This window comes from Monodelphis domestica, chromosome 5, assembly GCF_027887165.1.
Source record: "Monodelphis domestica isolate mMonDom1 chromosome 5, mMonDom1.pri, whole genome shotgun sequence".
NCBI lineage: Eukaryota > Metazoa > Chordata > Mammalia > Didelphimorphia > Didelphidae > Monodelphis > Monodelphis domestica.
In genome coordinates, this window is record NC_077231.1 from 109,463,465 (window position 1) to 109,481,352 (window position 17,888).

General features: G+C 38.7%; 1 protein-coding gene across 6 annotated transcripts in view; it reads left to right on the plus strand.

Annotated features, from left to right (window-relative positions):
- ADA2 (adenosine deaminase 2) overlaps positions 1–17,090 on the plus strand; it is a 162,131-nt gene extending 145,041 nt beyond the window's left edge. For all 6 annotated transcript variants that reach the window (XM_007503840.3, XM_007503838.3, XM_056799081.1 and 3 more), the window contains exons 5-10: positions 1,603–1,730; positions 4,043–4,133; positions 5,722–5,830; positions 6,955–7,112; positions 12,354–12,556; positions 12,746–17,090. In XM_007503840.3, coding sequence (XP_007503902.1) covers positions 1,603–1,730; positions 4,043–4,133; positions 5,722–5,830; positions 6,955–7,112; positions 12,354–12,556; positions 12,746–12,848 — 792 coding nt within the window. In that variant the 3' untranslated portion in view covers positions 12,849–17,090. The remainder of the gene's footprint in view (positions 1–1,602; positions 1,731–4,042; positions 4,134–5,721; positions 5,831–6,954; positions 7,113–12,353; positions 12,557–12,745) is intronic.
- The last annotated feature ends 798 nt before the right edge of the window (positions 17,091–17,888 follow it).

The window sequence follows — 17,888 nt, forward strand, 5'->3', positions numbered from 1 at the left end:
TCTCTCCCTCGCTTAAAAAAATTATTTTGGACTTAAGAAATATCAAATAAAAAAAGCATTTCCATATACATAGTAGAACAAAGAAAGAGAAGAGTACATGAAACTGAAAATATCTATTATGTAAAGCTAGTTTTTCTTTTTAGGTATGTAATAAATTTAACTTATAACTTTCAGAATGTCTTCTTTGTGATTCCTTTGAGCTTTCCGTCTGTTTTCTTTTCTATACTTTAAAAATGTCTCAGTAAACATCTTTTCTCCCCCTGCCCTTTTTTTTGGCAGCCCTATCCTGCCTGCTACTCCATGAAAAAGTACACATGAGATCTTTATACCCTTATGACAAATGTGCATAGTCAAGCAAAAATCCTCACAATTACCATATTCAAAACTATTTGTCTTATTCTGCATCTTGAGTCCATCACCTTCTTTGTAAGAAGGTGGATAGAAAGTTTTATCATTGGTCCTCTGGCATAATGGTTGGTCATTGTGTTTATTATAGCTCTTAGATCTTTCAAAGTTGTTTGTCCTTACAGTGTTATTGCATCACTTGTTTTCCTGCTTATGCTCTTAGTCTGCATCAGTTGATACATCTTTCTATGATTATCTGAAACTCTCTCTTTCAACATGGATTATAACTTAATGTTCCATTACACTGATGCCCAATATTTTGCTAAGTAATCCCTAATTGATGGGAACCTTTGTAGTTTTTCAGTTCTTTGCTATTACAAAAAGGATTACTATATATGCTTTTCACTTTGTGGTCCTTTTTCTTTTATCTTTTTGTGACATAATCCTAATAGCTAGGTAAAAAATTTAGTTAATAATTTTTTGACATCATTCCAAATTGCTTTCCAGGATGGTGGTACCAATTCACAACTCCATTGATAGTGTATATTACCTTTTGTGCCAGAATCAATACAAAGTATTGGTTCTAAGACAGAAGAGCAGTAAGGGTTAGGCAATTACGGTTAAGTGACTTGCCCAGGGTCCCATAGCTAGGAAGGGTATGAGGTAAAATTTGAACTCAAGACCTCATCTCCAGGTCCAGTATTATATCTACTGAGTCATCTAGCTATTACCACTAATAATATATTAAGGTGCCTGTTTTATTTTAGTCCTTCTAAGAGCTGTCATTTTCCACTTTTTTCTTTGTCATTTTTGCCAATTTGATGGGTGTGAGAAGTAACTTCAGAAGTGCTTTAATTCATATTTCTCTAATTTTTATTGATTTGGGGCATTTTTAAAAATTTGGTTATTGATAGATTGAACTTTTTCCTTTGAAAATTACCTATTCATATCCTTTGACCACTATCTATTATCTTTTCCACAGCTGTGGAGGAAGTTCTATAATTTATCCTAACATTGATCTGAACACTGAAAACTAGGCATTGGGCATTTCAAATGGGAGAACAGAGACCTGCTTTGGAAAGGGAGATGGGTTCATAGCAGGCATAAGAAGCCATAGAGAAAGAATTTGCTCCATTCTGCTCCTGTTCCTTTCCCTGAAGGTTTGGTTGGGATAATCTTTTGTTGCAACCAAGATTATCTCCTTCACTGAGATCCTTTTGGGGTCATGCTTTCCTCTTTTCTCTCCACTACTCTGAGGTTTATGAACTGAATGGGAAAACACATGACAAAGAGTGGTCATTGAAGACTTATCAAGAAGTAGCCCAGAAGTTTGCCAAAGACCATCCTGACTTCATTGGAGCCAGAATCATTTATAGCTATCACAGGTAAGGGAAGATTGGTTTCTGGGCTTTGATGTGGGTGGGGAGTCAAGACCTCAGTGAGAAAGAAGACTAAGGTTAGAAAATGAATGGACACAAGATAGTAATGTGGTTTGAAAAGGTGACTATGTGTGCAATAAGTGACTTCTGGCTGAACATTTTGTTCCCAGTTTTATAATCAAAGTGAAATTAATTGAGGTGTTTTCCTGGATAATTTTGGGCACAACTCTACTTTTACCTGCATGACTCAGATCACAAGAAAGCTGCTTTTAACCTTATCTGGAAAATCTGCTTCATTTTTCATTCAAATATATTACAGAAACTTTGAATGTGCGATTATGAAATTGAGTCCTGAACAAAGCACTTAATGCCATGTGCCTGGTAGGGATGGTGTGCACCATGGGCATAATCTTATGTGAAGAAGAGAGACTTTGTCTATACCTCCTTCAAGAAAACACAGAAAGCATGTTTTCTTTTTTTCATCTTGTCTTCTCCAAATGTTGGGTTCTCTCTTTTGTGTTGAAGAGAAGCCAGTTGAAGATCTGGTGACCCTGAGATACTCCTTTCCTGCCCTCCACCCCTAGCCATAATAGAGAAGAACCTATCTATCAATGAAAACCAAGTATTATTACTTATTGTTGTTGCTAACAGCAGAAGTGGTGGTGTTGTTACTAGAATAACATCATCACATTTAATTGGGCTTTCAGGAGTAAGTGGTATTCTCTGTAGCCTTCTTAATCTCTCTTCTTGTCACAGATGATAGAATATATTTCTTTTCACTTTGATAGGTTGATTGATCTTAAATGTACTGATACCTGGAAAGCCAGCCTGCTAATGAGCCCAAAATGGTGATTTTCTGGTGGGACTTCTCTGACTTTTTACCAGTTGAATGCTTCCTCTCGGAAGTCCAATCTCAGCAACATCTAGAGATTGTGCTAGGCAAACATTCACAGACCCCTTTAGGGTTCTGGCAGGCAAGATTAAGGGTAGGAGATAGGTAAAAAGAGAGAGACTTAATCTGGTGAACTGTGAAAGAAGAGGCTTCATGGGGAGCCAGTAGTCTGAACTAGGACCTACACTCCCACTAGAAAGACCCATTCTCATCTTGGTGCCTTAATTATGTTCTTACTGACCATAATTTGGGCAGCCTATACCATTTTTTTCTGGTGAGCACAGTATGAAATAGAGCTTTTAGAATTTTCTACCTTGTACATAGTAGCTACTTTCCAAATGACTGAGTCAGAGATTTAAACTCTTAGTTGATTGCAATAATGTAGTCTGAGTCTTTTGTGGAATTCTCCTTTTGCCCTGTGAGTAGTTAGTTGTACATGGAAGCTTGGAACTCCCATCCCTGGGAACCAGAATCTACAAGCTGTCCACAAATATTTTCTTTCATATCCTAGTTCTCTTCCCATGATTTCTCCACCCTTGCCATTTTGTAGAATGCTGGAAAATTGTTGGAAGAGGACAGTGTACTTCATCCAAACAATTGGATGGAACTGTGGTCTGAACAAATTTGAATGTGATCAGTTAAAAATCAGTGCCTACTCTAGACAATGTACTGTCCTGGATACTACGGCTACAAAACACATTAAAAAAAGGAAAATCTGTATCTACCCTCAAGTAACTTACAGTCAAATAGGGCAATGCCATGTACAAAAATAAGTACAGTACAAGGTAAGCAAAGGAGAGATTCAGACAAAAATTCAGGAAAATGTGAAAATACTTTCAGCTGGAAATATCAGAGAAGACTTCCTGCAGGAGATAGTATCTGAGCTGAGCATTTAAGGAAGACAATTTCAACCAGTAGAGGTGAGAAGGGAAAAAATTTCAGGTGTGGGAAATAGTCTGAGTGAATCAAAGATATAAGAGAGATCAGGACAAGATTAGAGAACAGCTAATAGTCCAGCTTAATTGGAACAGAATATGTATGAAGGGGAATATTGTGAAATAAGGTTGAAATCATATCTCAATTGTTTCAGTCCCATCTGACTCTTCATGGGTCCATTAGGGGGACATTAAATTAAAAAAGAAATTTCCCACAGATACAGAGCCTAAAGATACGTGAAAGAAGTTTGCCTCACCATAGTTCCAAAGATGGTGGATCCCTTTGGAACCAATTGGTGATGAATTTTGAAGAAACTATTCTATTACTTATGGGTTGGAAAAATAGTAGTGCTTCTGGGCATGGGAGGCAGAGAGTGATAAGAATATGTTGGAAATAGGAAGCTAGCCCCAGAAACAAGAGGTAATCACTTAGAGAAATACTCAACCCATTAACACAATAACCAGTGATTTTCCCCCCTTTTTTTCCTAAGGAGGAAAAATGTGACTTACATTGCTGAATCAGTACAGGCTGCTATGAAGCTCAGAGTCAAATTCCCAGAGACCATGGCAGGATTTGATCTGGTATTTGATCTTTTACTACCTACAACATATGGGGTGGCCATGTGGAGGCTGGAACAGGTGTTAGCATAGGAATGAAACATAGACTGAATAATCTATTCTTCATGAAGGGAATATCTTGGAAATGGTGAAAAATCATTTGAGAAAAAAAGGATAGAAAGGGACTGGATGGGCACAGAGGAAGCTTAAAAAGAAAGTTCCCAGAATAGGAAGGAATAGGATGGCTTGGCCATATCTTCCTTTATTTCTCTTTTCCCTTCATCTTCCCCCTGGAAATGGTCTTCAGTCCTCTGGCACCTAAGATAATCATTAACCCCATAAAGAAAGAGAGCAGGAATTATTCTAAAAAAAATTGTGAAATGGATGAATTTTTTCCTTCAGTGCCTAGTTTCCCCTCCTAACTCCCATTCTCTAGGAGTTTGCCTTATCCAAATTATTGTTCTCTCCTTCCTCTGCCCACCCCTGCCATCTTTCTGAGATCTCAGTACCAGGATTTCAGTGTAAAAGCTAGATAATCTGACAAAAGATTCTAACCTGCTAATCTGCTAAAGACAGACCTGATTTCCTCCTTGATAAGAAGCACATTTTAGGTGTAAGCTGGCTGGGAAGCCAGAAAGATCTAGGTTCACATCTCACCTCTGACAAATAGTATTTGAGACCCTGAGCAATTGAATGTTCTAGGCAACTTTCTAAGATTATAAATTACAGAGAGAGAAGGTGCTAACTGGCATTGGTGAAAGGTGTTCCTTAGGAAATCAGTATTTCCTTATGCCAGTGAAATCACCAGTACAGTCTTTATCCCTCTGTTTTCTGGTAATAAAGCTCCATTCAGTCTTCATCACCTAGACTAGATAGAATGGGAGTACAGGGGAGCTATTTTTATTCTGCTTTTCATCCAGACTTTGGGATTTCACTCAAATCACATCTCTTAGCCCTTTATCCGTAGAACTAGCCCTGGGGAGAGGAATGGATAGAAAAGAATAAGCCTTGAATATTTTTTTGGGGGGGATTGTTAAAAAGTTTTGGGATAGCATTGGGATGGTATCTTAGCATAGCATAAAGGAAAGAGTGTTGGAAGTCAACAAGACTTGGGTTCAAGTCCCAGCTTTGACATTTAGTAGTTGTGTTACCATAGGCCTCAAAACATCAATTTTTTCTTCTATAAAAAGGAATAATGATACTTATAAACATTTTGCTTCTGTATGCTTTCGAGCTGTTATTATTTCCCTCTTCACACCTCATACCCTGGGTCTTATAGATCCATCCAATGTCAGAAATAGAAAAGACATTTTGATTTATTTATTTAGTTTAATTCCTTCATTTTATAGTGGATGGATATGAATTCCAGGGAGATGATGTCATACCTAAGATTTACACAGCTGGTTACTGACAGAGCTGAGACTAGACTTCGGTCTCTTGACTCACAGCCTAGTGCTCTCTTCCCAGACCTATTGGTGACTCTCTCCAGGATCTAACAGTAGTGGTGGCTGAGTATATGGAAGAGTGGTAATGAAAAGGCACAGGACTCCTCAGCAAAATTAAGATGTATGGGAGGCAAATGCCTTAGTGTCGCTTCTTTTCTCTTCCATAGGTGGGTCAAGAGGACAAGGGGCATTCTTTGTGGGAGCTGAAGGAGGCCTTGATCCTCCCAACCACTCAAGGTTTTGACTTGCCTTACTTCTTCCATGCTGGGGAGACAGGTGAGCTGCAGTATCCTTGGGAGCCATAAGACACATGACCTACTCGGTGTCAACTCCCCTCCCCTTCCCTTCCCTTCCCTTCCCTTCCCTTCCCTTCCCTTCCCTTCCCTTCCCTTCCCTTCCCTTCCCCTCCCCTCCCCTCCCCTCCATTCCCCTCCCCTCCCCTCCCCTCCCCTCCCCTCCCCTTCCCTTCCCTTCCCTTCCCTTCCCATGTTAGAATCAATATTGTGTATTGGTTCCAAGGAAAAAGAGTGGTAAGGGCTAGGCAATGGGGGTTAATGACACACACAGCTAGGAAATGTCTGAGGCCAAATTTGAACCCAGTTCCTCTTGACTCCTAACTTTCTATCTACTGAGCCACTTAGCTGCCTCTGAATTTAATGCTTTTTTTTCATCAAGCCATACATTTCCTATGCTTTATTGTATACTCACTGGAATTACCTCCACCTCTACTGTGATGTGGCTTTCAATAGCCTCCATGTATTCAATCTGATTAGATTCAATTGAATTCGGTTCACATGCATCGAGCTCTTCTTTTTGGGGAGATTCAGAACAAACTAATCATAGTCTTTTTTTTCTCAAGAAGCATATAATATAGCTAGGTAAAGAAGATTTAAATACATGCAACAAAGAATAATACAACATGTTACTAAATAAGTAGTCAAATTCTGTAGTGGCAGTGTGATATAGAATGTGTGGGAGGATATTCCTGAGTACCCTTCTGGGCAGGGTGCTTTTTTAAAAAAATAATGATAATAATAATAACAAAAGACCACGTGGTGTGGTGGGCAGAGGATTGGGCTTGGAGTTAGAAAGACCTAGGTTCAGATCTTGAAATCAACACAAATTGTGTAAGCATGTGCAGTTCATTTAGCTCTCAGAGGCTCCAAATAATTCTGTAAGACTGTACAATATAGATTAAGTTACTGATCTAGACCGGTGAAGGGAATAGTTCCCACTCACAGAATTCCCTAGAGCAATGAAATCATAGGTCCAGACCAATAATATAATCATCTTATATTTACATAGCACTATTGTACTTTCTTCATCACAACCTGTCAAGTAAGTTGTGTTCCATGAAATTGATTCCATCTATTTGTAAGATCTTTATTCTTAATTTCCAGATTGGCAAGGCACTTCCATAGATGAGAACGTTTTGGATGCTCTAATACTGAATACCACCAGGATTGGCCATGGATTTGCTCTGAGCAGACACCCAGTAGCCAAAAATATCTCTTTGAATAGGGATATCCCTATAGAAGTGTGTCCCATCTCTAACCAGGTATGATTTCCAGGGTCTGTATATGGGTTTAACTGTAGGCTAGATCCCATCAGGAAATTCATGTAAGGTTCCTTCTAGTCTTGTATGAGTGAGTGCTCAATGCAGGAGAGCTCTGTTTATTACCAGGGCCCCTGTTTCTGCTCTGACTTACTTAAATGCCCATTTCTACCTATCCTCTCTTGTTAGCAGAGATGTGTAGAAATTATCTGGGCTTATTGCATAAAGACTCTGGTAGTGAAAACTGACCTCAGAACCATGGTCAGCAACTGTGAGGCTGAGCAAAAGGATCGAGGTTAAGGCTCAAACAGTGGGAGACCCAGAATTAAGAAAGTTAGCTGGGAAAAGGAGAGTTCAACATAATAATAAAATCAAATGTTGGATACACTCAAAAGGGATTCATCTATCATCCTTCATTTTACATGGGAGGACATGGAGATCTAGAAATATTAAACTCATGGTGAAATAGCTAGTAAGTGTCAGAGAGAAGCCTCAAATCCAGGTCTCTTGTCCAGTGCTCTTTTTATTATGTAACATTCGGTTTATTAAAAGAATTTTAAAATTCAGAACCTAACAAGCAGCAAATAAAGGGAGTAGTTCCATATACACTATAGAACAGAAGAGGATTACAAATGAAATTGTGAATCTCTAATATGTAAAGCTTACTTTTCTCGTAAAGCATATAATAAATTCATAATCTAACTTTTAAAGTTGTCTTGCTTATCTGAGATTCTTTCTGTCCTTCCATTCTCTTCTAAAATTTCCATTTATTTATTTAGACCATTTTTCTTCTGAACCTCCCTTTCTGTAACCTCATTATCTCTTGTGAATTTAATTACCATCTCTATGCAGATTAGCTCTCTGTATGTGTGTTTACATATATTCTAATAATTAAAATGGTTGAGGTATATAAACTGTAGTGAGTTAAAATAGTGGAAGAATTAAATTGTTGTAGATATAAGAGTGGATGAGTAAGTTGTGACCACAAAGATATGTTTTCACTACAGTGTCTTGTTTTAAATCAAATATAAGGTGGTTGCCAGGGAAATATTCCCAATTATTCAAATATAGCCAAGTCAGCTGGGTTTTATAGAGATTTTAATTAATACAAATGAGGAATTAAAGTAAAGGAGAGAAAGAGAGAAAAAGGGGAATAATGAGAAAAGGGATAAGCTGGCCCTGGCCAGTCCTGGCCAACCCAGGCCTAAGCCCTAAGAGAAAAGATCAGTCAGTCCTTAATCTTAATCACTCACCACAAGATCTTCCCCTAGGGCAGACTTAAGTAGGTGAAATAGAGTTCTCACATTTCTGATCTAAGTAGAGTTCTCTGCCCAAATGGGGAATGGTCTTAATCCAATTTTATGAAGTAGGGTCTGGGAATTTTTAAGGTTCACAATCCCCCCTGATGATCATTGGGAGACTAGTCTCCCCATTGATCATTTAACATAATCATCTTGTAGTTCTAAATGCACTTCTAACTATAGATATACACAATATTCAATTTTCTAAGAGGAAATTGGAGTAGTAAGGGAGAAAATAGAAAGAAAGAAAGAAAAACCAATGTTTTGCTAGACACATTGACAGAAAGCCAAATTAGGGGCAGTCCCTTTTGGCATAAATGTATACATTTACAATAAATGTTCAATTAAAGTTCAGTTCAATCAACCATATCCAAAGTTCATTCTTGATCTTCTTGATGTAGTATAGGTTTTTTTGGCATCTTTCTGCAACGATTCATTCTCTGGATTTAGGAGTTATCAAGCTTTTTTCTTAAAGATCTTTTCTCGAACAAAATCAAAATCTTGGATTTTTATGTAAAAATACAATCTCAAACAAAAAAATTCAAAAATTCTTGAATTTTAAATTAAAATACAATCCGCCCCCTCAATCTGAATGTTTCAGAATGTCCCTTGAGCTCCTATTTGAGCTCCTATTTAAAGGGCATTTTCTCCTATGTCACCTCCCCTAAGTTCTTCCATCTACCAATCACAGTAGACGTTTTCCAAAGGACAGACCATTCTTAATCCACACCTAAGAAGGTGTAAATTTTTGAGTAATTCACACCAGGAAAGTTCTGAGTAAGTTTCTCAGCTCTTTGTTCCTTGTAAATTCACAAGTTGTTTGACCTTTATAGGTACTTATCTTAAGAACTTTTTGCCTTATTATAAGTATGGGTTTAAGTACTTTTCATTGTTCAGAAAAGAGTTTACAACTTTATCTTCCCCTAGGGCAGACTTAAGTAGGTGAAGTAGAGTTCTCACATTTCTGATCTAAGTAGAGTTCTCTTCCCAAATGGGGAATGGTCTTAATCTAATCTTATGAAGTAGGGTCTGGGAATTTTTAAGGTTCACAATATGCATACACACATCCATACATATGTGTAAACATACATATATATGTACATTTGTATGTACTATATAAGTATATATACTGAACAGAATATCCAATACAGGTGTGTATATATCTATATCTAGGCTTAGTCTCTCCCTAATGTCAATCCTGCATCACCAACTACCTATTATACATTTCCAAATGGAAGTCCCACTGATATCTAAATCTGAAACTTTTCCCTCCAAGTGTTCCCAGATTTGCATCTTTAGCTTCTTATACTCCCTCATACTAATAACTAATCAGTTTTCAAATCTTGCCATTTCTACCTCCACAACATTTCTTGAATGGGACATCTTACTTCACATTGTCACTGCCCTAGTGCTAGCCTAGAGTGCTAGCCCTTATCCCCTCTCACCTAGGTTATTACAACAGCCTCATGTTTGATCTCTTTGCCTTGTTTCTCATTACTTTAGCCTATCATCCTCACTGATTCCAAAATCATTTTCCTTGGACTCAGATTTGACTGTTTGACCCAGTCACCTCCAAAGGCTTCCTAGTATCATTAGAGTAAAATATGAACTGCTATGTTTAGCTATTGAAGCCTTTCCCATTACGTCTCCAACTCATTTGTATAGCCTCACTGGACATTATTCCTCCTCCCATGCTCCCTGATTTAGATAAACTGGCTTTTCCCTGCTCCTCACACATGCCAACTGTGTCTACCATTTTTTTGCCTTTGTGACTCCAGTGACTTCCTTTTACTTCCAGGAGCAAATGTAAAATGATTTGTTTGACATTTAAAGACTTTTTCTCAAGCTGGACTTTTCCAGTCTTAGTATTTTTCCCCCAACATCCTATGATCTAGTGACACTGACTATCTCACTGTTCTTCGGACAATACATTCCATCCTCCATCTTCCCATGCCTTTTAAAAAATTTTATTTATTTGTTTGTTACATTGAAATACACAGTTAACTCTCTTCCTTCTCCTCTCCTCCCACTAAAGAAAGCATCATTTGACAAAAAGATCTCTCTCTCTCTCTCTCTCTCTCTCTCTCTCTCTCTATATATATATATATATATATATATATATATATATATATATATATATATGGTATATATATATAGTATATAGTATATATACATATATATGTATATGTTCTACATATTTAAAACTATGTCTTACTTATTTCAATTTTGTAAATGTACCTCAGAGGGGCAGTACTGTTCCCCAGCAGAACAGAGTTCCCCAGGTAAGGTTGGGGAAAAATAATAAGAGGAAATACAAAAGTTGAAGTTAGAGGGACCTTGCCTCTAGGTAAGGATGAAGGGAAAGATAAGAATCAAAGACAGAGATGCAGTGTGAGGTCAGAAGGGTCTCACTGCTGGTGGTGAATGAGTATAATTTAATGTATAGTGGCTACATCTTTTAAAGGTACAAACCGCAGAAAGTAAAAACAATCATCTGTGAGAAAAATCCATGGGAAAATGTAACAAAAATGTTAAAAAGGGCACCTGGGGTAAGATAATGGTTCCAGGAATTGTGGTAAGATAATGGTTCTAAGAATTGGGGATAAGGCACCTGGGATAAGATAATGATTCCAAGCACCATCCAGGTTCATGGAACAGTCAGCAACAACATGTCTTGTTATGAGAAACCAAAAGAAGGTGAAGGAGAGGGTACTTGGACTTGTTCTCAGACAGACCCTGAGTTATCTACATCTTGATGAGGGCATTCAGATCTTTATCTAAGATGGACTCTGAGTTTATTAACCTCTGATACAGTTTATCAGTTTTTTCTCTGGAGGTGGACATACACAAATCATTCTTCAAACAATATTTCTGTAGTGAAACAATGTTCTCTTGGTTCTGCTCATTTTGCTCTTCATAATTTCATGTGGGTCTTTCCATATATTTCCAAAATTAACCTGCTTGTCATTTCTCATGGTATGATAGTATTCCATCCTAATCATATGCCACAACTTGTTTAGCCATTTCCTCAGATTCTGGTTCTTTGCCACCACAAAAAGAGCTGCCATAAATATTTTAGAATATTTTAGGTTCTTTTCTTTTTTCCCTGAATTAAGTCCAATAGTGGTATTGTTGGGTCAAAAGGCATATACAGACTTTTCATGGATTACCTTTCATACTTGGGATTCTTTCTCTCTTAACCTCCACTGCCTGGATTCAGTTGCTTCTTTTAAGAGTTAATTTAAATCCCACCTTCCACAGAAAGTCTTTCTTCCTCTCCTTTCCACTGCTAGTGCCTTCCCTCTGAGATTACTTTCCATTTGCACTCTTGTATTACCAGTATTTGCAATATCTTCCATATTAAAATGTGTTGTCCCTGCAAGCAGGAACAGTGTTTCTTATTATTTCCATGGCTTAGCACAATTCTGGTATGCAGTAAACAATTAATGCCTGTTGACTGACTGGCCTGACAAGCCTTTAATGGACTAACTTCTTACATCTTGCCTTGTAGAGTACTTTTCTTTTTTTAAGATGTAATTCAAATACCACTTTTTGCATTAATCTTTCCTGTTTCCTTCAAAGCTAGTGCTTTCCCTCCCAAACTACCTTATATTTAATTTCTTTCTATTTGTTTATATTATACACACATGCATATATATGTGTCATTTCCTCTATTAGAATGTAAGCTCTTATGAATATTGTTTCCTTCTTTGTACTTGGATCTCTAGAGTCTAGTTTAGTACACAGTTATTGTTTAATAAATATTTATTGATTGATTTTCCTATTCCTCAGTCAAATCTGTCCCTAAATACTAGCCTGGCATCAAGAATAATGATCAAAGTTGGAAAGGAATTGTGTATGATTTCCAGGGTCTTATCTCCCTTATATTTCTTTTTTGTGAATTGTAGTATACTTTTTTGCCTTCCTCTTTTTCCCCTGGCAGGTCCTGCAGTTGGTGTCTGACCTAAGGAACCACCCAGCAGCTTCTCTAATGTCCAGTGGGCACCCGATGGTGATTAGTTCTGATGACCCCTCCATCTTTGGAGCCAAGGGCTTGTCTTATGATTTTTATGAAGTTTTCATGGGCATAGCAGGAGTGAAGGCTGACCTGAGGATTCTCAAACAGCTGACATTGAATTCAATCAAGTGAGTGATCCTGGCTCTATGCTATCTCTTCCTCTCTGAAAAGTGCCATTGAGCACAGTCCTGGGGCTTAATCTAAGAACATTCTCACCTCTTTTCCCTCTTTTGAACCGAACACAGCCCACCCCCAGTTTGGTCGCTACAGTATAGTAGAGCCTTTTCTCAAGGCTAATACAGTCTTTATTCCTGCAGGTATAGTTCTTTGTCAGCGGACAAAAAGCAAACCACTAAGGAAATCTGGCAAAAGAAATGGGATAAGTTTGTGCATGATCTGGCAGAGGGGAAGAAGCTATGAAGTAATTTACATCTATCGAAAATTTTCCTGATGCCAAAGCTGCCGGAACTGAGCCTTCTTGGACAAATACCTCACATAGCTATATCCTGCCTCATGTCCTGATCTTTGGAAGAGAAAAGCAATAAGCTGGCCCTGTTACCTCTCGGCAAATCAACAAATCTGCACAATTCTTCCGAGCCCTGGGGCATGTGACCCATCTAGTCAAACAGTGAGAACTTCCTTAGAACTCTCTGGCAAACTCTTGTTTGTGTGCCCATTACCTTGAATCCTGGCTGGCAGTCAGCCTTTTCTCCTTTTGTTAATGCCCATTTGGTGGGTTTTGCCAGATTAGCACCCAAACTACTAGAAGCAACAGATAGTGTAGTAAAACTGGCATTGGACTGGAAAGTAGGAAACTTACTTTTGAATCTTGCCCCTGACAGTTAGTTGGGCAGCCATGAAAAATTCACTTCACCTTGCTTAATGTTTGTTTTTTTCAGATATAAGATGGAGATAATAGAATTTAAGCTACCTACCTCACAGGGCTATGTAAATGGGAGCTATTATTATACTTAGTAGAAGTGTTCAAGCAGAGCCTAGGCACCATCAGGTATCAGGGAAGTTATTCCTGCTCTGAGTGGAAGGTTTGATTAGATGATGTAGCTCCAATTCAGGGATCTGATCACTCTTTGATTGATAGCTCCCACCAATGTCCAAAGCAGTGCCTTTTGTCCCAAATTAATTAATAATAATTCTAGGGGGCAGCTAGATGGCTCAGTGGATTGACAGCCAGTCCTACAAACAAGTCCTGGGCTCAAATCTGGACTAGCTGTGTGACCTTGGGCAAGCCACTTAACCCCCAAAGCCTAGCCTATTACTATTACTATTACCATTCTGCCTTGCAACTAAAACATAGTTTTGATTCTAAGACAGATGGTAAGGGTTTTAAAAAATGGTGAAAAGTGGGATTGTTTTAGTGGGACACAGAGAATTGTCAATAGCAGGAAATGGGGACCAGCACTATAGTCTGGACCTAAGTAGGATTGCTAATCTGGTAAAATGAGATAGCTGATCTTGGCAGAGTTGTAAACTAGGCCAACAATTCTGAGAAATGATTTAGAACTATGCCCAAAGGTCTTATATAAATGCCAAGTATACTCTTTGACTTGGCAATACTACTGTTTTTATACCCTGAAGAGGTAAAATAAAAAGGACTCATCTATACACAAAAATATTGTAGCTCTTTTTGTGGTGGCACTGAATAGGAAATTGAGGGGATACTCATCAATTAGGGAATGGCTGAACAAGTTGTGCCATATGATTGTGCCATTTTGATGAAGAGAGTAGTTTCAGAAAAGAACATGGCAAGACCTATACTAACTGATGCAAAGTGAAGTGAGAGGAATGAGGAGATCATTGCATTCGGTAACAACAACCTTGTAATGATGATCAACTATGAAAGAATTGGCTACTTTGATCAATGATGATGACAATTCCAACTGTCATCAATACTCTGATCCAAGACAATTCCAAAGAACTCATGATGAAAAAATGCTGTCCACTGCCACAAAGAAAGAACTTGGAGTGCAAATTTAAGTATAATTTTCTAGCTTTCTTTATTATTTTATTATTTCTATTTTTTGTGATGTGGCTAATGTGGAAAATATTTTGCATGAAAAAAAAGAAGATAGTTTTTTTGACTCAGAGGCTACTACTTCCTGGTTCTCAGGAGGTTTCATTGGTAATTAGTTTAAGTGGAAAAATCCTAGGCATAAAGTTGGGCACGGTCAGTGCCACAAAAGGAAACTTTCTGGGGTTTCCTTCATGTGGTAATCAGCTGGAGAGGAACAAAAAGAGCACTAGACATAGCTATTTGCTCTTTCACTTCTGACTAAAATTTTTTGCTAGGGTTACAGTAGATAATACTAATTTCATTTGTTTTACTCACAGTCAATAAAACATTTATCAAGTGTCTTCTATGTGCTAGGTTCCAGGAAGATAATGAAAGGTAAGAGACAGATCTTCAGGAGCTCACAGTTTAAATGGGGGAATGGTGGTTCTGTCATTTCAGTCATGTCTGACTTTTTGTAACCCCATCAGGAGTTTTCTTGGCAGAGTTCCTAGAGTGGTTTGTCACTTCCTTCTCCAGCTCATTTTACAGAAGAGGAAACTGAAGCAATTAGGGTTACATGACTTGCCCAGGATCATGTAGCTAGTAAGTGTCTGATTCCAGATCTGAACTCAGGAAGATGAGTCTTTCTGACTCCAGGTCTCGTACTCTAGCCAGTCACTGCCGGTGACAGACTAGAACAGATGAAGGAAAGTTGAAAAGAGAGGAAAGGCCATAGGGGTAGGGAAGGTATGATGAAGTTCAGAGGAGGGCAGCCAAGGAGGAAATCATGAGATGATTGCCCTGTGTACATCCCTAAATAAAGGCTCTGCTCCAGGGGCAAGAAGTCTCCAGGAAGCACTCCCTCTGTACCTTTGGGGAGGCAAGTTAACAGATGTATTAATTTAAAAAAGAGAATATTTTAATCCAATCTATAAAGAAACACTTTATAATGGGAATCAGGTGAATATTTTCTAAATATTTTCATGAATTGACATTTACTCATATTTACCTAGTCAGATGTGGGTGGGAGACAATTGGAATCCATTCTAATGAACCTATGGCACAGTTCCTGGCATATAGTAAGTGCTTAATAATTTTTTTATTCACATTATCTTCATATTGTACATATATATGCAGGCTAGCACCACCTCTTTCTAAATGTGGATCCCTGAAGACAATTAGCCAAATTCAAGATAATGTCTGGGTCAGCATGGATTCAAATCAAATCAAAGCATATGAATTTCTACTGAGTTTTTATCAGACTAAATCAGATTACATATTAACATATTAAATGCAAAAGACAATAATTAAATCAGTATAGAAATATTCAAACTGATCTATGATCTCATCAACTTGACAGTTCCTTCCAGTGAAATCCATCCATGCCAGCCCATCCTACAGAGCTCTCACACATAGCATCCTGTGAGTTCATCACATGAGTCCACCCAATCCTTGATTTCTCCTGACATCTTGAGAGTACTACTGGCAAACTCTGGCCCATCCACCTGTCATTTTCATTCTCATCACACAACCAATCCATCATCACTTGATGTTGTACAATTTTGTTGACATCCTTTAACAATAATAATTGCTAGCACTTACATACAGAGCTTTAATGTTTATAAAGAAGTTTACAAATATTATTTCAGTTTATTCTCTTGACAACCCTGGGAGGTAGGTGCTATTTTCATCCCCATTTTACAGAGGAGGAAACTGAGGTCAAGTGACTTGTCCAGGGGCACATGGCTAGTGTCTGAGATGCGATCTGATCCCTCCCAGCATTGTCTGCTAGACCACTTTTACACCTGCTCTTCAGAGTGCATTTGTTTAGTTGTATGTTTGGTTATGTTGCAACCTGCTCACACCTGCCAGGCACCTTTCCTTTGGCCATGATGACATTCATCTGGTTATACTGTGGTGTTCCAAATCTTGCTGCCATTTAGCAACCTCAACAAAGTCTTTGCATGGAAAAGACGGGCTTTGCTTGAGGCATTAGAAGCGCTTTGTAATTTCCCCAAAGCCATCCGGCCCACTTTTGTCCTCCTTTCCACTTCCTTTGTCCATCCTATCAGCTGTCCCAGATCCACAAACTGCTGGACCAGCTCTCTACGGCTCTATTCAGATGCAGGTTGAAATCCGGGCAATCGAAATGGTAAATAAGGAGGCCACTCCCTGGGCATCCATCACAGAGAATGCCCCAGGACATGCCTCACAGTTGGAGAGGAACACTGAGCTGGGACAGGCCCCCCTCCCCGTGAAATATACTGCTCGGGCTCTAAAAGCAGCTGCTCCCTGCCTCCCCCGACCCGACGCGGCTGAAGGGACGTGCCGGGCTTCTCCCTCTGCTACACTGCCACCTGCCGTTTCTCTGATGAACTGCTGCTGCCATCCGGCAGCCCTTCCCCTGGTTCGCGAGTTCTCTTCCCCAGCTGGTCTGTGAGATCCTCCACAGCCCCAGGGATACTTCGGCTGTTTGCTGAGCCTCGGCACAACCCCGCAACCAGCAAAGCCAGACTGGTCAGATCGGCTCTTCCGCCGGCGCTTGCTTTAACCTCTGCGTCTCCATGGCCACTCGCTATACAGCCGTTGAATGGATTGAGAATGGGGAAGCAAAAGCAGTTGATGGGGGTAAATAAATGTTTTCTGACTTCCTTGTATGACTCAGCCTTCTATCCAGACAGCAGGGATATCTGGGTGTGATCCACGGGATCAGAGTGAAATGAGAAGAACTAGGGGGACAATTCATACAGTAAGAACATTAAAAAGAATTACTTTGGGGCTAACTAGGTGATTCAGTGGATGGAGAGCCAGGCTTAGAGATGGGAGGTCATGAGTTCAAATATGGCCTCAGACATTTCCCAGCTGTGTGACCCTGGGCAAGTCACTTAACCCCCATTGCCTAGCCCTTACCACTCTTCTGCCTTGGAGTCAATACTGTGTATTGGCTCCAAGACGGAAGAAAAGGGTTTTTCTTTTCTTTTCTTTTCTTTTCTTTTCTTTTCTTTTCTTTTCTTTTCTTTTCTTTTCCTTTCCTTTCCTTTCCTTTCCTTTCCTTTCTTTTCTTTTCTTTTCTTTTCTTTTCTTTTCTTTTCTTTTCTTTTCTTTTCTTTTCTTTTCTTTTCTTTTCTTTTCTTTTCTTTTCTTTTCTTTTCTTTCCTTTCCTTTTCTTTTCTTTCTTTCATTTTTTTTTACTTTGAAAGATTTTAAGAACCTTGTTCAATGCAATATTATGATAAACCACGAGTCCAAAGAACTGATGATGAAACATGTTGTCTACTTCCTGATATTGCAGAAATAGCCTGAAAATGCAAAATGAAATCCAAGTTTTTGGTACATATCTCTTTTAAAAGACTTTATTTTTTTATTCCCCAAGGTAGGCCTTTCTTTCTGAATGAGTTTTCTTTTCCTTCCTTTCATATGATTACCTAGGTCAAAGCTTCTTTTCTTGG